At 65.4% G+C, this 19,884-nt stretch overlaps 1 protein-coding gene across 3 annotated transcripts; it reads left to right on the forward strand.

Moving 5' to 3' along the window:
• The first annotated feature begins 4,900 nt into the window (after window positions 1-4,900).
• Window positions 4,901-15,593, forward strand: CAPN10 (calpain 10). 3 transcript variants are annotated; one of them, XM_052636846.1, is made up of 12 exons: window positions 4,901-5,127; window positions 7,233-7,364; window positions 8,569-8,765; window positions 9,450-9,667; window positions 10,522-10,663; window positions 11,026-11,192; window positions 11,426-11,646; window positions 12,146-12,348; window positions 12,626-12,881; window positions 14,237-14,436; window positions 15,008-15,053; window positions 15,297-15,593. In XM_052636846.1, the coding sequence occupies exons 1-12, from the start codon at window positions 5,002-5,004 to the stop codon at window positions 15,324-15,326; spliced, it is 1,938 nt and encodes a 645-aa protein (XP_052492806.1). In that variant the 5' UTR covers window positions 4,901-5,001; the 3' UTR covers window positions 15,327-15,593. The 3 variants fall into 3 exon arrangements, with proteins under 3 accessions (XP_052492806.1, XP_052492807.1, XP_052492808.1); XM_052636847.1 differs by having other exon boundaries at window positions 14,237-14,326; XM_052636848.1 differs by lacking the exon at window positions 7,233-7,364 and having other exon boundaries at window positions 8,693-8,765.
• Window positions 15,594-19,884: the final 4,291 nt, after the last annotated feature.

Genomic DNA, 19,884 nt, shown 5'->3' on the forward strand with positions numbered 1-19,884 from the left:
GCTGCCAAGGGTTCCCAACCCCTTGCACTGGACCTGCGAGTTATTTTGGACGTCATTTGCCCCATGAGTCATCACGGTTGAGTCTTACCAGATGTTTTGCGGCTGCATACCATGGCCTCCAGTGGTGGGCTCCCGCCAACGCCCCCCCCACCCCACCACAGGCCTGTGTCCTGTGTCCTGACAGAGCCGCTCGTCTCTTCTGGGGCTGATGGCTGAGCCTCGGCAACACGTGAAAACACTTAAGACACCAGCGTTTTAAACAGCGAAGGTTTATTTCTCACTTGTGGCACGTGTCCAGGCCAGGTGGGGGGGGTGGGCTTCCCATCACCGGTTCCCCAGGGCCCCCGGCTGATGGACAGTAGCATCTCGGCAGAGATAAGGGGGTGTGGGGGGCCCAGGCCGGCAATTGGACATACTGGGGCCACGTGCCACGTCGGCCCACAGCATTCACACTGGCCCCACACGGCCACTCCCACCAGGTGTGTGGAGGTGGGGGGTTTCCACCAGCAGCAGTAATGACTGCCATAGGGGCTGGGGGCACGGTGCTGGGAGACAGAATTCTGGGGGCAGGGAAGGGAGCAGTCAGGCGGGAGAGTGGAGCCAGGGGGGTGGCCATGAGCACGGGACCTGCTGGGGTCAGGAAAGTGGGACGGTGTGTGGAGAGCCCACGCGGCCTGGAGCCTGGGTCCAGGGACCGCGTCCGCCGCAGGCCTTGTCCTGGAGGTGCACCCTTGCCCTGGGAGGCCTTCTCTCCCCTCCCCCATCTCACTGGCCAGTCCCCTCAGGCCAGGTGCCTTGAGTGGAAATGTCAGATGTAAAAGACAAGGCCCACCCAATCGGGCACCCGCCCAGGAGCGTATAAGCCACGTGCAGCAGGGCCAGCACTCACCAAACTGATCCCCAAGGAAACCGAGCTAACAGCAGAGGAGGACTTTACAAGCGTAGTGCTGACATCTCAGCCACGCGCATGGAGGCGGGGGCGTTGAGATAAACCAGGAACAGGCACTTGTGAAATGACCGGGACTTGGGCCAAAGAACCTCTCAAAGATCTGGAAGTTTTTAAAGGGACAATTCTTAAAAAACAAAAACTAGGAAGAATGGTCACGAAGAAGAGGGGTCACGGACTGGAACAGCAGAAAAAGAGCACTCTTAGCGTCAGCAAACGAGCCACGACGGGACAGTGCGCAGGGAAAGAAGTGGGACTCGCCCCAGACCTGGGTCATGACCTGCCCCCACAGAGACGCTCAAACTGATGGAGGCATCCCCGTCCTCCATGCATCGGGAGGCCACCCTCCCTTCCTCAGCCATTGCCCCCCAGCCGCCCATCAGCCCCCCATGGCCAGACCAAGCCACCTGGGGCCACCTTACCCGGGGTCACCCTCCCTAACCCACCTGGTGGGCGTATTCCCTGACACAGGCTGTCATTTCACCAAGGGCAATCAGATGCCAGCTGTTAAGGTTTCTTTTTTTCCCACTTTCTAAATAATCCCTGACCAGACCCTGGAAGGATGAAGGCGAAGGCAGGGCAATTGCGGGGCATGGGCAGTGTGCTGAGAGGACAGCCGCCCACCGGCCAGGCCTGGATAAACCTCCCTTGTTCAAAAACGCATGAGCAAGCGGCGAGGCAGACTCCACGACCTGAAGTGAATGTGACGGCTCGCCCACACTGCAGAAAACATCCCACTTGGAAAAACGGTCATCCCAGGGGACGGAAGTCAACAGAAGAAATAATCTGTATTGTGTTAGTAATAAAATATAAGGACACATTACCATTGCGGAGCAACAGGCGGAAATTCCAGTAAGAACATCTATTATTTGTAACAAGGTTAAAAAACCCCAAGGTTGATCTAAAACACCGCCCTGCAAGCATCCATTCCTCTTGTGAGCAGAGTGACCTGGGCCTGCCTGGCCTCAGAACGCTGGCTCTGTCCGTCTATAGCTGTGGGGTCCTGGGCTGCCGCCTCTTCCCATTTAAGTCCAGGCTCCTCGTCATAAGACGGGACAGTGACACCTACCGCTGAGGTGCGTGAGGACCACAGAGACTCCACGTCTCGTCGCTGTGAAACGAGCCTGACCCCCCGGCTCTCGGGGCGGACCCTCCTCACTTCTGTGAACTGACGGGGCCACGGGGCTGACACGGGTGCCTTTGTTCTGGGCCTCCTGGGACGGCTGCTCAGCTGAACCCTCCAGACAGGCAGGGGAGAGACCCGAGCTTCCAGAACCCCTCCCCCCGCCAGCTACCACCACCCCACAGGGGAGCAGTCCACGTCCCTGGTGCTCACGACTGCTCCCCACAGCCTAGGGCCATGACCCCCGCCAAACAGCCCCCTAGCCCGGGCCCAGGGTGGTTTCTCACAAGCCTCAGCCCAGCCCGGGCCCTTGCACCACGGGGTTTGTAGTTGCAGACAGGGGCCTGGAGCGCAGCCTGGAAAGCCACCCAGCGGGGCACAGCCTCTGGTGATCCTGCTTAGGTGACTCCTGGCCCTGCTGCAGTAGACGTGGTGGAGGCTGGTCCCGTGGGCCCAGGCCTTGCTCGGGTGGGGGACCTCTCACCTGTCCCGTCCCCTCAGGAGGAGAGTCCCAAACGGAAGGCCCTGCCCAGAGGGACAGGCGCCCCGCCGCCCACAGGCCCAGGCCACGGGCAGATTCCCTGGCTGCCTCTGGTGGGGCACGTGCCTGACAGTGCCCTGCAACGCAGATGCACCAGCGACAGAGAGCACGTCGAACTGCCTGCCTCGAGGTGTTTTCCCCAAACACTGTTGTTCTGCTGCGAGTCCAACAAAGCTTCCTCACCTGAGGGGCCCAAGGTCAGTTCTTTCAGCTCCACGGGGCCTCCTGCTATCTCATTTGTGCCCGTCAAACACTGGGATAACATGCAGCTGGTGTTCGCATCTCATTGAGGACTGAGGTCAGACTAAGTAACTGCCCATCTCAGGGCCTGGAGACTGGGGTTAACTGGTCATCTCCCCAGTCCAGGCTGCTTCCAACTCCTCCTTCTACCCACCAGCCAGAGGCTCTACTCTGCACAAGGCAGGGGTGCAGGGGTGGGCCCAGGAAGGAGAGGAGAGTACTGCTAATTGGCCAGTGGACCATCTTCACACCCAGGGGGTGGGGAATGGGACCCTGAAGGGCTCACGGGTAAGTGTGGCCCAGGAGGAGCTGTGCCAGGCAGGCCGACAGGAGAGCTAGCTGCCTTCAGCCATCTCAGTGCTGGTCACAAACTCTTCCCTACGGTCGTGGGCTGCTCCCTGCCCCAAACCAACTGTCTCCTGCTGCTTCTCTGGGCATAAGCCCAGCCCTGGACACCGATGTTCCCACAGGAAGCTGCCTGCTCTCCAGAGCTTGCAAGCCAGGGTTAAGAGGCCCAGCAGAGGCCCCTACTTGGAGTCCAGTTCTTGGGCTGGTCCCAGCTCATCTGCTAACCACCCTTGTGTTACCTGGAGCAGACCAGTTGCGCAACACCCCAGGGTAGCCAAATCTGTCCCCTAATCCTTTAGGACACCCACATGAGGCAGCTCCTGGGCCATTCCTGACTCCCTCCAGCTACGGTGCAGCATCCAGCCTGCCATAAAACATCTATTAAGAGTCAGTGCTTCAGGATAAACTGTCATGAAGTAAGCTTTGCAGGGGGTAGATGTCAGATGATGCTGAGGTTCCAGAACCTCAGAAGAGATGAGGACCCTAGGCCCCCAAACCAAGGGGCTGGGGCCTGGTGGGTTCGAGGTAGCCCAGGTCACATCACCACTAGCAGCTGCTCCTCATGCAGGCCCCATGGGGGCCTCAGAGGGAGGAGCCGCAGCTGTCACAGCCTCACACTGGAGGCTCTGGAGCAAGGTCGGCGGGCGTTCTTGGATCAGGCTGTGTCTCATCAGGGGGAGGGCCTGTGGGGATCTGATCTGACCACCCTGCGTATGCGGGGGCTGAGCAAAGACGGCCTGAGGACGCGAAATCTGAGCTTCAGGTGGTAGCAGAGAGCTGTCTGAGGATTGGGTCCTCCCCACCTGCCCCCGCGCGGCCCTCTGTGAAGGGTCCAGCCGCAGCGAAGCAGGCCTGGAGAGGCAGCCGGAGAACAAGCGCCAGGGTGGCTGCCTGCCCTCCTTCCCGAGGAACGGCAGTTTCCTCGAGCAGATCCTGAAGTCGGCGTCCTCACCAACCCGCAGCGCTGAGCGGCCATGAGCTGCAACCGCAAGCCCAGCGGGTCCCTGTCCAGCCCTCCAGGACCACCTAGATGGCCGGCCGTCTGGGAACCGGAACTGCGCTCCAGCCTGCCGACTCACGGTCCAGGGTGTCTAACCGCAGCCGGCCTCTCAGGCCTGGGACGGCCGTCCCGGGGCTGCCACACTTCCCCGGACCCCAGCACACAGCCGCAGCGGCAGCGGACACCGGACGGCCTGCAGCCGGCCTTCCCGAAGGCGTCCAATTGGCTCCCAGACACCCCAGCGGCGGGGCCCGGAGAAGTGCATTGTGGGAGGCAGCGCGGCACGCTGGGACCTGTAGTCCGAGGCTCGACGTCGTCCGAGGCGGCCTCGCCGGTCCCTTCAGCCTCAGGAGGCTGTCCCCACGCCCCGGCCAAACCACACAGGTTCGAGGAGACGCCGGCGCCGGACTCCCAGGCGTGAGTCTCGGCTGAGACACCTCCAAGCGGCCCCCGGCCCCCAGCCCTGGAAGGAGAGGCACAACCGACGCGGCCGCGCGGCTCGGAGACGCGACTTCCGGCGCCCGGAGGAGGGGCCTTCCTGCCACGTGACCAGGAGCGCCGCGCCTGGTTGGTTGCTGGGACGACGGTTACCGGGGCGACGGGGCGGGGGGGCACCCGGGCCGGGGGGGTGCTGTGGGAGCAGCGGGGCTGGGGGGTCGGGAGGCCGAGCCCGGCCGGGCGAGGGGGCGCGGGCAAGTGGGACCGCGCGCGGCCGGTTCGCCCTTCCCTCCGGGGCCGCGCGCCCGCTCGGCTGCGTTCGGCACCGGGTCACGGGCTGCAGATGGGCGCCCGGGGTGCCCAGGATGCGGGCGCCGGCCAAGGAGCTCTTCCGCGACGCCGCCTTCCCGGCCGCGGACTCCTCGCTCTTCTCCAGCTTCTCCACGCCGCTGGCCCAGTTCCGGGAGGAGATCACCTGGAGACGGCCCCAGGTGGGGCGGGCGGGGGCGGGGAGGGGGGTGGCGCGCGGGGCTCTCAGGGGTCTGGCGCCGCGTTTCCAGGCCCGCTTCCCGCTGTCCTCAGGAGAGGGCTCCCCAGCCCACCCCTCAGCCAGCTCCGAGTGTGCTGGACCGAGCTCACAGCCCCCACCTGAGAGCGCTCCCTTCTGCAGGGGATTCACGGCCGCGCGAGCTGGGCGCTTCGGCACACGGCACTCAGCCCCACTTGGGTCTCCTGTGAAGGGTTTCTAGTCTGTAGGGCTCTTCTGTCCACAAGCGGCCTTGTTCTGTTTCTCCTGCTCCTCTGGAAGGGCCAGACTGAGCCTGCAGAGCCACTGCCGTTTTGTTCTGCACGCTCCTGTGGTGAACCTCATGCCCTTTCAGGTGTAAACATCTCAAGGTGGCAATTTAGAGGCATGCTCCGGCCCAGTGTGCTATGCTGATAGCTTTAGAAACGGAGTATCCCCTGAATAAGGCTGTCCCCAGAGCAACCTTGTGGAGACCTCAGCATGCACCCTCCCTGGAAGAGAGCCAGAACTGGCTTTCCTTGGACAGCACCGAGGGCCTGTTTGCCATGGAGGTGCCAAGGGGCCACAAGCCTGATCAGCAGGGCCAGTGGACTCTAGGTGCAGTGGGAGACCATTAGGGTGTTTTTAGCAGAGGAGTGATTCGGTTCGGTTATGTTTTAAGAAGCTCCCTCTTCGGCCGGGTGTGCAGAGGGCAAGAGTGCAGGTGGCCGTTGCAGTGGTCCTGCAGAAAGAGGAAGGGGCTCAGACTAGTGCGGCAGCCTCAGGCTGGGGCTCTGGCGTGGGCGGATTTAAGGGAGATGTCCAAGCCAGGAGTCATAGGTCTCCGTGACCAACTGGAAGTAGAGAGTGAGGATGAAGGGGGGACCAAGAACTTCTAGCTTTCTAGCCTGAGCACCTGGGGGGTGGGGGTCCTGGCTGATGTGCTGCAGAAACGGGAGGTGGGCTGGAAGTGGAGGCTTGGGTTTTGCTCTCACAGGTTCAAGCGGAGCTGACGTTAGGCAAGTGAGTGTGAGAGCCAGGAGCTCAGGAGGAGCGGGGTTAGATGATGCTCCTGGGAACAGGGATGGAACAGATGGCTTACTGTCTGGAGTTTGGGAGGGCATCTCGGAGAAAGTAGGGGCAGAGAAGAAGAGACAGCTTGGAATCAAGCCTTAAGGAACCGCAGGTGCCTTGACAAGCAGACTTGAGAAGCAGCAGGCAGTGAGGGGAGAGGACAGGCAGAGCACAGTGGAGTCGTGGATTCCGGGAGGGGGGCTGTTGGGCACGGGGGAGCTGCAGTTCTGATGCCGCTGTGTCAGGAAAGAGGAGCACAGAGGATGCCCGTGGGAGGTGACGACTCGGAGGTGATACTGATGCAGAGCGGTTTTGGGGCTGTGGGCCTGCTCGGAAGCAAGGGTGTTGTAAGAAACGGGAGGGAGGAAGGAAGTGGCGGAAGCAGCTCTCGGAGGAGATGGAAGCAGTGCCCAGGGACAGTGTGTCAGAGGCAGCGGGCCTCCTCTCCCAGGCCTGTGCTGGTGGGATCCCGCCTGCAGGGCTGGGGTAGGTCGGGGGCGTGTATGGACTCAGACACTGAGAGCAGCAGGGGTCAGGTCAGGGGGCTTCTGGTGGGGCCCTGGGCACGGCCGCCGCTCAGAGGGACCTGGGTGTTGTGAGGAGAGCAGGAGGAAGGTCAACTCGTCTGGGGTGTGGAGAGCCGAGCCTTGTAGAGGGGCAGTACGGAAGACCCCCTTGAGACCTGCCTTTGTGAATTTAAAGGGAAACCGTTTTCTAGACCAACATTTCACTGTTGCACAAAGAGGGTGGTGGGATTTGTCCAGAGTTGGGGGGGGTGCCAATCAAGGAAGGTGGGCGGAGACAGGGAGCCCAGAATCCAAGCTGGACAGGCTGATGTGCAGCCTGGAGGGGCTGACGGGTACCGGCCACAAGAGGCCAGCCATTTCCCGTGCCCCCTTAGGCGGCGTGGATGACCGGAAGAGCTCCTCCCCGACCCTGTCACACGGGGCCTCTGCTCTTGGTTTCCCGGCCAGCCCCCGAGCACGATGTCACTCTGGACGATTTTCTTTATTTCAGGAAATCTGCGCCACGCCCCGGCTGTTTGCAGGTAGCCCGCAGGAAGGGCAGGTGAAGCAAGGGCTGCTGGGGGACTGTTGGTTCCTGTGTGCCTGCGCCGCCCTGCAGAAGAGCCGCCGCCTCCTGGACCAGGTGTCTGCCTGCCGCCCGCGGCCTCCTCTCCTCTCTCTTCCTGTCTGACCGTGTAGGAAGGAAGCAGGGTGGGGAGGGGGCTCTGCCTTCAGGCCCAGCGGCCCCCTCCCCCGCAGGGGCTGGCAGGGCGCTTTCTGCTGCACCTGCTCCACTATCTCCCAAGCCCTGGGCCAGCCGCGTGTGTGTGACACACACGTGTGCACACGCACGTGTACATATGTGTTTTAATTTGATGGCACTGGGTTTTAGTTGCAGCATGTAGGATGTAGTTCCTTGACCAGGGATTAAATCCAAGCCCCTTGAGTTGGGAGCACGAAGGTTTAGCCCCCGACCACCAGGGAAGTCCCAGGCAGGCATTTGGAAGAAAAAGACAAACGTGCCAGCCCAAAGTAGGACAGGGACAGTTGAGGGACCCTGTGCTCGTTTGGAGTAAGTTTCCTGGCTAGTTGGGGTGGTGGTTCTCTTTTCTTATAGATTTTGAATATCAATTGGCAAAAGGTGGTTAGAACTGTCTCAGATGTAGGTGGACCCCACAGGAATAGGAGGCTACTCAGACTCCTTCCCCAGGAGCGCTCGCGGCCTGGCTGAGTGTGGCCAGTGAAAGCAGCAGTGTTGACCCCTTTCCCAGCGGCCCCCATGTCCCCGGTGCCGGGCCAAGCCCACCACAGTTGCCAGCTTTCATTCTCACAGGCCTTGTTGGCCTGGACCCCCTCTTACAAACGAGGCGCTGAAACCATGGTCACGTCCCAGCTGACAAGGGCAGAGCCGGGATGCAATGGGGCTGTCTGGGTGCAGACCCCCTCCTGTCTCAGCCCTGGGCCAGAGTCGCAGCCCCAGCCGTGAGCACGGGCCGGGCGCTGGTGGCACTGAGTGCCCAGGCTCCAGCCGGGGTAGCTGCCACCTCCGCCATGCAGGCCTCTGAAGTCACGCTTGCCGTGGACTCAGGGCCCGTACTACCAGGGGGCACAAGCTCATGATGGCTGGCTAGAGCTTTGGGAGGCACCGGTCGCTCACAGCGGCCCTGGCACCTTTCACTGGAAGGTCTGTGACCTTCTGTCCCCCAAGTGGTGTTCGCACGAGCCGGACAGTGAGGCGCGTGCCGGGGGGGGGCAGCGTCTGGCGCGGTCACGCTCTGGCCAGGGCCGGGACGCACCGCCTGGGCCTTCTCTCACCGTCTCCTTTTGCCTCCCCCCACGCGCGCTAGGTCTTCCCTCCAGGACAGCCGAGCTGGCTCGACCAGACGTACCGGGGCTCCTTCACCTGTCGAGTCTGGCAGTTTGGACGCTGGGTGGAGGTGACCGTGGATGACCGTCTGCCTTGTCTTGCAGGGAGACTCTGCTTCTCCCGGTGCCAGAGAGAGGACGTGTTCTGGCTCCCCTTGCTGGAGAAGGTCTACGCCAAGTACGCCAGCCGGCGTGGATGGGCCGGGCGGGCAGGCGGGTGGGGGTCCCGGGCCGCGGCGCCCTTGTGGGCTCTGAGGGCCTCCAGGGTGGGCTGGCCCGTCCAGAGACCGCAGCTCTGAGGCGTGGCCCATGTGCTGCTGCACCCTCACCCTGCCCTCATGTCACAGTCAGGCACGGGAGCACCGCCTCTAGAGAGACGGCGTATGTTGTCCTCTCTCCTCAAGCCCAAGCGAGACAAGTCTCTCTGTCCACCTGGTTCTCTGGGGACGGGCGGCCTCTCTGCAGGTCGCTGGGAAGGAGTGAGGCGTCCGAGGCGTCAGGCTTGTCTGTCGTGGTCCTGAGACCATGGATGCCCTCTCTGGACGCACTCGCTGGTGGTCGTGCTGAAGGAGGCTGGGTCGGGAGGTGGGCCTTTGCGGCAGGAGTGAGCCCCTCCGTCAGCCTCCCGTCGGGCCCAGGGCCTTGATCACGAGAGGCGGAGGGGTGGGTGCCCACGGCCACTGTGCCCACTCTGCTGGTGCCTGCGTGGGCATTGTGCCCTGGAGGCGAGCTTGTGCCTGGACGTGGTGGGGACAGGGCGGGGTGGAAAGAGAGGTGATCCAGGTGGGTCAGAGGCAGGCCAGGGGGGCAGGAGGCCTGGGGGCCCAGTGCCGGGCCTCACGCCACCTGGCTGTCTCCCCAGGGTCCACGGCTCCTATGAACAGCTGTGGGCGGGGCAGGTGGCAGACGCCCTGGTGGACCTCACTGGTGGCCTGGCCGAAAGGTGGAACCTGAAGGACGTGGCTGGATCCGGTGGCCAGCAGGACAGGCCCCGCGGCACGGGACGCAGGACTTGCCGGCAGCTGCTCAGCTTGAAGGACCGCTGTCTGCTGAGCTGCTCGGTGCTCGGCCCCAGGACAGGTAGTGTGGAGCGGGTGGCGGCCTCGCGGGCCTGCTCTCCTGAGTCCTTGCTGGCTCCTGCCGGAGCTTGGTACTCGGGTCCTGTTGGGACTGAGTCGAGAGAGGACTTCTGTCCTCAGAGCTGGGGTCCCAGGTGTGCCCTTCCCTCCTGACCAGCCTTCTCCGGAGGGCAGTGTCTCGCCTTCCCTTGACCGGCACTGGCCTCCAGGGCGAGAGGGCGTCTGCACTGGGGTCCCAGGCACGCAGAGTGGTGGCACCATCTCTGGCACAGCTGGTGACCGGGCAAAACCAGTGCTCAGGTTTCCATGTTAGTGATACATGTGCTCACGAAACAAGTCTGTTGAAAGAAAAAGTCACCCAAGCTTGACCACCCTGACTTGGTGCCCTTTCTCAGCTGTTTTCTTCGTGAGACACTCGTGTCCTGTGTTACATATCACTCTGTGTGCCGTGTGGACTTTGTCAGGATTCTACTTAATCCCTGTATCTGCCGTGTTTTTCTGAATCCGTCCCTTAGTGTCCGATAGTTACGGTCTTTCCAGTCTCACGCTGTTAGAGATGACATTGCAGTGAGCATCTTTGTGCACAATTGCTTTCATATTTAAGATTATTTTTGTAACGGACTTTTGTCCAAAGTGTCATCTGGGCGAGGACCAAGGCCCAGAGAAGGCAATGGTTAGCAGGACTGGTGGCAGCTGAGCCCAAATCCGAGGCCAGGCGCTCCCAGTGGCCCCACGCTGGATCAGGTCACACCCCAGCTGACTTGCCCACCGTGGTCAGGATACAGCGCCCGTGCAGTGCAGCTGGGTGGGCTGTGTGTCCGCTCAGTGTGGACTTTGCGGCTGTTCCTCCCCCAGAGACCCGGGAGCTGGGCGAGTTTCATGCTTTCATCGTGTCGGATCTGCACGAGCTCCAGGATCGGGCTGGCCGGAGTGTCCTGCTGCTGCGCATTCAGAACCCCTGGGGCCGGCGGTGCTGGCAGGGGCCCTGGAGGGAGGGGTGAGTGCAAGCGGGCGCTCTGGGCCTCCCTCTGCCCGCGGTGGGCCGTGGGGTGGGGCGGGGCCGCCGTGGCCCAGAGCCGTCTCGATGGTGCGTGCCCAGTGCCTGTAGCTTAGACCAGGGTCAGGACAGTGCCTGCTTGGCCTCCAGCAAGGCCCCCTTGGCACCTGCTTGTGGGCTGCCTGCTCTGTGCAGGGCCCTGGACGGCCTTGGGAGGCTGGCTTCCTGCTGGACCCTGGGACCCCAGTGACGCTGAGGGGCGGGGCCTGTCCTGAGGGCACCCACGGACGGAGGATGGCCCCTGGGCTGCAGGTGGGCGCTTGCTCCCGGGCTTCCGCTCCGCTGAAGGGGGTTCCTTGCAGCGGCGAAGGGTGGAGCCAGGTGGAGCCGGCGGCCCAGGCCGAGCTGCTGTCGCAGCTGCAGGACGGGGAGTTCTGGGTGGAGGAGGACGAGTTTCTGCGGGAGTTTGACGAGGTCACCATCGGCTTCCCCAGCACGGAGGCTGGCCACCTGCAGAGCCTGCACTCAGGTGAGGGAGGCCCGGGCAGACCGCCCGCCCTCTGAAGGGGGGCGGGCCCTCCGACTCCTCTCTTGCCCCCCGGCTTCTCTCGAGGGCGGAGCAATGGCCCCATCCCCGCTGTCCCGGAGGGGACAGGTGATCGGGTGGGAGGTCCTCATGGTGCAGGGGTCCTGACGTCAAAGTGGGGCTGGGGGCGTGAGGGGGACCCCATCCCTGTGTCTGAGCAGTGTATTCCCGCCCAGGAAAGGTGCTGTGCCACACTCAGGAGTTGCCCGGGGCCTGGGTCAAGGGCCAGTCTGCAGGAGGCTGCCGGAACAACAGCGGCTTCCCCAGCAACCCCAAGTTCTGGCTGCGGGTCTGCGAGCCCAGCGAGGTGTACCTGGGCGTCCTGCAGAGGCCCCGGGTGCGCACAGCTGGCCGCCCGGGCAGAGACTACCAGGCCGTGGGCCTGCATCTCTGGAAGGTAGCCCCACCTGGCACCCTGCCCTGTGGGACGTGGAGGCCTGAGCCCCCGGAGCCCCCGAAGTCCCCTTTCCACCCCCACCCCATCAGATCTGAGTCCACAGGATGTGCCTCCCTCCCCGGGCCTGGCTGTGTCTTCTGGCCAAAGGCAAACAGCAGGGAAGCAGCCTGGCTGGGGGGGCCCCTCCTGTGAGCAGAGCTGCTGGGAGGGCTCCAGGGGCGGTCCCGGCCAGCGCCCGGCTCTGCTGCTGCCCACGTGCCCCTGGGAGCTCCTGTCCGCTCCCTGAGCCCCCTCTCTCCAATACGGATGGGAGGTCCCGGTTCGTGGGTCACCGCGTTGCTGGCAAGCCTGGCAGGCCCAGGTGGCGTCAGCCACGGGTCTTTACCGGCACGTGTGTCTCACGTGGGACGCAGCTACAGGTTCTCAGGGAGGGACCCGAAGGCCTGGGTACTCCCGGGGGGCCTCCGGCTCTGACGGGCGCCCCGGGGCCTTCCTGCAGGTGGAGAAGCGGCGGGTCAACCTGCCCAGGGCCCTGTCGGCGCCCCCCGTGGCGGGCACCGCGTGCCATGCCTACGACCGCGAGGTGCACCTGCACTGTGAGCTCGGCCCGGGCTTCTACCTGGCCGTGCCCAGCACCTTCCTGAAGGACGCGCCAGGGCGGTTCCTGCTCCGCGTCTTCTCCACCGGGAGAGTCGCCCTCAGGTGAGGGGCGGGGCGGGCCGGGCCGGGGGGCGGGGCGGGGCGGGGCGGGCCGGGGGGCGGGGCGGGCCGGGCCGGGGGCCGGGGGGCGGGGCGGGCCGGGCCGGGGGGCGGGGCGGGCCGGGCCGGGGGGCGGGGCGGGCCGGGCCGGGGGGCGGGGCGGGCCGGGCCGGGGGGCGGGGCGGGCCGGGCCGGGGGGCGGGGCGGGGCGGGCCGGGGCGGGGCGGGCCGGGCCTTTGCTCGCGCCTCGCTCACCAGCCCCTCTTGCTCGTCCCCGCAGCGCCGTCCAGCCGGCCGCCCCAAGCCCCGGCCGCCGGGAGGCGCCGCCGGCGGGCGAGTGGGAGACTGTGCGGCTGCGGGGCTCCTGGAGAGCCGGCCAGACCGCGGGGGGCAGCCGCAACTTCGCCTCCTACGCCAGCAACCCCCGCTTCCCGCTGTCAGTGCCGGCGGGCGCGGGCCCGCGCTGCGTGCGCATCTCCCTGCGCCAGCACTGCCGCGACCACCAGTGCCTCCCCATCGGCTTCCACGTCTTCCAGGCAGGCGGCGCGCGGGGCCGGGGGCGCGGGGGCACCGGCAGCCAGGCAGGCTTGTCCACACCTGGGCTCAGAGCAGCTGGACGCTGGGTCCTGTGTGCGGTGTGAAAGGGGGCTCTGTTGTGTCCGACTCTGCGAGCTGGATTCTCATGGTCAGAATACTGGAGGGGGTAGCCTTTCCCTTCTCCAGGGGGTGTTTCCAACCCTGGGATTGAACCCAGGTTTCCTGCATTGCAGGCGGATTCTTTACCAGCTGAGCCACCAGGGAAGCCCCCCTGAGTCGTGAGCTGCCCCCAGAACTGTGCCTGCAGCCAGGAGCCCCCACAGGGTGCGCTGGGCACAGGGTTGAGCGGGAGCCTCCCGAAGGCCACATGAGGCCCCGGCCCCCACCCACCTAGTGCCTGGACCAGCGGGGGCCTCGGCTCGTGGGGACAAGCAGGGAGGGAGGGGCGGCCCACACCGCCCCAGACAGGACAGACGGATGCTCTACCTGCCCATGAGCGCTTCTGGGTCAGAAAGGAAGCGTAGAGCGCGGCCCCGAGGCGCTCAGAGCCCAGGAGCTCAAGGTGGGCTGAGTCCCCAGCAGGAGAAGAGGGAGGCTCTTGGGAGAGAGTGCCATTTCCCCAGCCCTGCGTGGCCGGGAGCCGGGGCCCCACAGAGGGCAGACTGGCCCTGGGTCCTGGGGCCACCCAGGGTCGGGTGGCAGGCGGACGCGAGATGGCCCGGGAGTCACAGCACCACCCAGAGTGCCTTCCCGGCCTCAGTCTGCCCTGAAATACAGGCAGGACGTCCTTTGCAGACCTGCAGTTGGAGTATTGGGGGGGAGGTGAAGTGCCAGAGGTCGCAAACTCCCCACCCCTTCTGGGGGCCCTGCTTGAGGATGGGGCTGGGCAGGGGCCGGCGCCCCGAGGAGGGTATGGGCAGAAGGCGGCCCAGAGCCGTGCTGTCGTGGGGCCTTGGGGGCGGCTCTCCTCAAGAAGCTCCTGTGCTCTTGGGCTCCCGACAGCTGTGGGCACCACACTGGCCATGCTCCACCCAGGCCACCCGGGGCAGGTCCCCAGGGACTTCGAGAGAAGGGCCAGGGCACGGACAGTGAGATGCCCGCCTGGGGCAGCCAGCACGGCAGCGCTTCTTCAGGTCACTGGGCACGGGGCCACATGGGCGGTGGGGCCCAGTGAGCAGCCTGGCGTGTGACAAGGGCCGGGCCGACTGCCGGCTGTCCCCAGCCAGGGCGGTCCTGCCGGGAAGGAAGCCGGGTCAAGGCTGCAGGAAGGGGACAGGCCTTTGCGGTTCTGGCGGCCGCAGCCAGTCCGGTCACCCACAAGCGGGCCTGCTATCTGAGCCCCGGCCTCCCCCAGGTTCCAGCAGATGATGGGGGCCAGGACGCATCCTCCCTGCTGCTGCAGGAGCCTCTGCTGAGCTGCGTGCCACACTGCTACGCCCAGGAGGTGAGCCGGCTCTGCCACCTGCCCGCCGGTGCCTATCGCATCGTGCCCTCCACCTACCTGCCAGACACAGAGGGCGCCTTTACGGTGACCGTGGAGACCAGAATCGACAGGTGGGCTCCTGTGCACGCGGCTGTGTGCAGGTGTGGGGCGTGTCCCCAGCACCCCCACCCCTGGTTCTTTCCCAGCGACCCACACACCCCGACTCGCACCTGTCCTGCAGAGCACGAGGCCTGTGGGAGGAGAGCCGATGGGCCTGGAGCTCACTGCCCTCTACTCCCTGGGGTGTGGGGAGGCCCAGGGTGAGGGGCCTGGTCCTCACTGTCCCCCACACCCACCAGGGTACGGGAGGCCCAGGGTGAGGGGCCTGGAGCTCACTGCCCCCCACCCCATGCCCCCGGGGTGCGGGGAGGCCTCAGGTGAGAGCCCTAGAACTCACTGTCCCCCACACCCACCGGGGTACGGGAGGCCCAGGGGTGAGGGGCCTGGAGCTTACTGCCCCCCACCCCATGCACTGGTGTGCAGTGAGGCCCAGGGTGAGGGGTCTGGAGCTCACTGCCCCCCACGCCCCATGCCCCAGATTGTGGGGAGGCCCAGGGTGAGGGGCCTGGAGCTCACTGCCCCCCACCCCATGCCCCCAGGGTGCGGGGAGGCCCAGGGTAACAGTGGCATCCTCTCCTGCAGGCGCTCCATTCACAGCCAGGAGATGCTGGGGCAGCCCCTCCAGGAGGTGCGTGTTGGGTGCAGAGGGGAGGGCTCTCCCAGTGCCCTGGGGTCTTAGCTGCCTCCCAGACCCTCCCAGCAGCCACCCCACAGGCTAGGCTGGGCCCTCGGACAGGAGGGGCCCTCGTCCCCCCCGGGAGCCCCAGGCAGAGATTCTCAGGGTGGTGGCAGCCCCGCAGTAGGTGAGGAGGCTGGTCGTCTCCCGCCAGCCGGGGCAGCGCCTCCCAGCCCTCATGCCCTCCATCCGCAGGCCTCCTTCATGGCGGTGATGAAAGCCTGAGCGGCTGACCCTGTGTGCGGGCTCTGGTGACCCACGGTGGCCGGCCTGCGCGTGTCCCAGGGGCAGCAGCCCTGCGGTCTAGCAGGAGCCGCGGGAAGAGCCCAGGCGGGCGCCAGGGTCCTTGTGGCTGAGCCTCCCGGAATCCTCCACGTGGTCTCTCCACTGCCCAGGAAACAGGCCATACAGCGGACGGAGTGCGTCGGGACACACCTTGTTTGAACTATTTGTTAGAAACGTTTTTAGGATCCAGTTTATAAATAAACACGAGCACTGAGCAGTGTCCAGTGGGTTCAGGTGGCCGGCAGGAGCAGGTGGGGGCTCACACCGGCCGCTGACACTCGGGGGGTGATGCGGGGCTGGGCAGGGCTGGTGAGGGGAGGAGGTGGTGGGTGGGAGAAGGTGGGCGCAGGGCAGGTCTTGGGCGGGAGCTGGAGGGTTTCCATCCACACAGGTCCCCCCCCCCCGACCGTGTCCAGTCTCCTGTCTCCCGGCCGGTGGCGCTCAGGGGTGGACGCTGCCCAGTGGCCGTGTCGGAGCTGCAGGCTGCAGCCCTCTGCTCGTGACTCGGCGGGGGTGTCCCTGCAGGGCTCGACCCCGGGCCCCCAAACCCCTAACCCCTTTGGAGTGGGGGTCCTAACCTTGGCCTGGCGTGTCTCCTGTCCCCACGCGTCCCCCGACTCCACACCGTGTTGTCACCGTGGTCGGGGTGCCTGCCCTGTTGGGCTCCTTGTCCCGAGTTACAACGTCATTTCCTGGGAGGGGCTGCAGGGCCTCTGGTCCTGGCGGGAGTCTTCCCACCCGTTCCTGACTTGCACCCTCGAGGCTGCACCGCTAGCCTGCGGCTCCCTGGGAGCAGGCTGCATGCTCTGGAAACCCTGATTCTGAGTCAGGGGGAGATAGGGTGGGACCACTGCCCCTGAGGGGGCCATCCCGCAGCTTCAGCGCCTCGAGGGGGTCCCCGTCCCCACCCTCCCCAAGGTACGGTCTGTGATTTGTCATCTGGGGGGCGGGGCAGAGGCGTCAGTCTCACCCTTGGCCTGCCTGCCTGCCCTCCGACCCCAGAGAGGGAGTTGGATGTCTGCACGAGGCCATCCTAGTTTCATGCTTGGAGACCAGGAAGTGACCCCACCGCACACCGTGAGCGGTCTTGGCAGGGGTCCATGGTCAGCGGCTTGCTGTGTCCTGCCGCAGCGCGGGGGCAGTGTCAGCTGCAGGCCTGAGTGCCTGCGGCCTGGCCCTCCCCACCCCTCCCTGAGCACAGCCGCGGAGCGAGGGTCTGCGGGCCTGGTGGTGGCAGCAGGTGGGGAGTCTGTCGTGCACACTCATTGGGGGAGGCGGCCTTCCTCTGGGGCCTGACCCCCTCTCCAAGTCAGCAGGCCCAGGCCTGCTCCCGCCCTGCTCTGGGGCTGCTTCCCTCGAGGCCAGCGGCGGCCTCACCCCTGGCCCCAGCCTCCTGGCCCATCCCCTGCAGCTGCTCCTGTTCCCGCATCTCAAACCCACTGTCCCCCAGCCCCTCCCCGATCCACCCGGTCAAACGGCGCCAGGACAGGACGAGACCACCCCGTGCCAGGACCACCGCCTCCCTGCCCCCAGGGCCAGTGGGTGACGCAGCTCCAGACCACACGGTATCACCTCTTCTCAGACCGCAGAGGCTGATGCTGAGACAAGTTTGGGGTGCAGGATGTTTACAAGGGAAGATCTGACGTGTATACCCGGGGGGCCTACGTGGGGCTGAAACGCAGGTCTCCCGGGCAGGTGTTAACCTCAGGCATCCTCAGAAGAAGGAGCAGAGCTTCATGTGAGCACACAGAAGTGGCCGCCTGCAAGCCAGGATGGGGCCTTCGCCGGGAGCCAGACTGGCCTGGGCCTCGACCGCGGACGTCCAGCTCCCGGAGTTGGAGGCGTCAGCGTCCGTGGTTAAGCCCCAGGCCTGCGGGGTTTTCTCTTGGTCCCGGCGTCGGCTGGGAGCTTCCCTGGGGTGCAGCTTCTCTCTGAGCCTCCACAGGGCGTGCCGTTTACAGCTGCCGCAGCCTCGAAGAAGAACTCGTCCTGAGTCAGCGGGGGAGAGGCCCAGGGGGTGGGGGGCAGGGAACCTCTCCAGAGCCGCGGCTCCCCCCAGCCTCAGAGGCCGCTGCGGTCGGCCAGCTCACCCCTGCCCGACGGCCCCGCCCGGATGACCAGCGTCCCTGCGAGCCAGCCCCTGCTGCACGCTGCTCCCTCGGGCCAGCCCCGGCTGCCTGCTCCCCCGGGCCGTCGGGGGCCTCTGGGGGCGCCCTCGAGCCAGCCACTGCGGCTCGGCTCTGTCATTTAAGAGACTTAGCAGCAGTCCCTTCCCCGCTTGGTCCTGGGAGGCTGGTGACTTCAATGAGAACAGAGGCCCGGGGCTTCAGGCATGGGCCCTGCGGATCAGCCCCCTTCCCAAAAGCCCGAAAAGTAAGATGCTGCCCACCGCCCATCACCATCAGCCCTTCACCCCCGGGCAAGGCGCCAGAACCCCAGACGGAGGGCGGAACGCTGCCAACTTTTTTCCAGGAGCTGGCAGGGTGGCCCATGGTTGCCCTTGGTTCCCCTCGGGCCGTCCAGGTCCCACGGCGGGGTCGGGTCAAGGCCAGGACCACAGCCACCGCAGATGGAAAGGCAGCCAGTGCCTGGGGCAGCTGGTACCAGCCTTGTGCCCTGAGCCAGAGGAAGTGGTGTCTGGGCATGGAGAGGCAGGGAGGCGTCGGGGGCAGTCTCCGTGCCCCTCACACCAGGCCCCCTCCCGCCATCAGCCCCTGGGCCTGCCCCAGGTGTTGTGCCATCCCTTCTCAAGAGGCACCGGCCCGCTGAGCTGAGGGGCCTTTCCCCAGGCCAGCCTCCGTGCCGGGCAGGCCGGTTCCAGTCGGGGCAGCCACCTCCTAGCCGAGCTGTCAGAGAGCAGTTCATGTTCTCTGGGCTCCAGGGTCCTTGCTGAAAGTGTGGGCAGACTCTGGCCCATCCCGTGTCCAGACTCTTCCCCTTTGCTTTGCCCTGGAGTCCTCGGTCTGGATGCGTCTGCTGGGGTAGCTCCAGGCCTCCTGACGAGGGACAGGGACCTGCTGCCCGAGGTCCTCACCGTCTGAGCCCATCCCCTCCTGCCCAGCTGGAGGTCCTGATGCATTAGCATCCTCAGGCCCGTCTAATGTCACATCTGATTCCCGCCCCCAGGCCCAGCGCAGAGTTCCCGGGCGGAACGGGGCTGCAGAAGGCAGGACCCCAGGCTCTGGGAGGGCCTGGGGCCCCGGGCAGGCCCAGTGCTGCCCCCACCCTCCGCCACACTGACTGACACAGAGCCAAGCCCCGCTCTGGGCTCCACGGGACCCGCGCCCAGCTGAGGGCACTGCACGGAGCCCAGGGCTGGGGCCTACCTGGGGTGCCCGTTCTGTGGGCATGCAGGTGGGTGAAGACCGCCTCCCTCCTGGGCACGTCTCCTGGCTGACCCAGGTGGGCGGGTCTAGGTGCCTCCTTTCCCGACTTTCCCAGCAGACTTTGCCCCGAATGCCTGCCTGAGTTTCCTTGTGGTCTTCACTTCCTGCTCCGGACTCAGCGGGCAGCACCTCCTCGGTGGGAGCCGAGTCTGCCTGTCTCGACCCTGGACCTCCTCTCTCCCCGCCCTCCCTTCCTCCCCAGGCGAGGTCAGCCTTGGGGGAGGCAGAGCTCCTAGGGTGAGTATCAAGACCCTAGCTCCCTGAAAGCAGGTGTCGGGGCAGGACGTCCTGGGCAGGAGGCAGGACAGGGCCAGCCAGGCCAGGGCTGAGGCTCTCAGACACTCCAGGCCCTTTTTCCTGTCTGTCTGTCTATCTCTCTCTCTCCATTCACAAGCATGCCCGGCTCAGTGCCCCATGTCTGCCTCATCTGGTTCTACTGAATTTCCTTTTCTTCCCTAATATTTAACTGATTCATCCTAGCTTTTACTGCCTTTTGAAATGAAGGGAGAAGTCACTTTGTTCCCGAGGATCCTCTGGGCTTTTATGACCCCAACACTCGGCCTTGGACATGGTTGCTCCATCAGACGCAGTCTTTTCTAGCTTTGAGGACAAGCTTTGTAGGCAGGCAGGGCCCACTAGTCCGCGGAGTGCTCAGCTCTGCAGCCCCAGGTCCTATCCCTCCCCTCCCAGGGCCCTCTTCTCACAGGGGAGCCAGAGGCGGCCGTGGGTTCTGGCCGCAGCCCGGGGCGGGTCTGGTCTGTGCAGTGACCTTCAGGCCATTCCCCTGATTCGCAGCAGGTGCAGGCTGCTGGGCCCGGACAGCGCGGCCCTGAGAATCGCATGGGAGCTGGCGTGCTCGGGGCCCCTCAGACACTGGCCGTGGAGGTTTGCTCAGGAGCACGCCTGTGCACAGTGTCCCAACTCCCCCATCCCCTGTACAAAGGGCGGCCAGGGCCCGGCCTCGGGTGCCTGGGACTCCTGGTCCTTCACAAGCCACCCAGGAGGTGAGGCTGCTCGCGAGGCTCCAGCACTGGGTTGGGCGGGCCCCTGAGGGTCCCCTGCAGGGTCCGGAGCCTGGGCAGGAGTGACGCTGGGGCACTGACGCATGGCAT

The sequence above is a fragment of the Budorcas taxicolor genome, chromosome 3 (assembly GCF_023091745.1).
Source record: "Budorcas taxicolor isolate Tak-1 chromosome 3, Takin1.1, whole genome shotgun sequence".
In the NCBI taxonomy this organism is placed as follows: Eukaryota; Metazoa; Chordata; class Mammalia; order Artiodactyla; family Bovidae; genus Budorcas; species Budorcas taxicolor.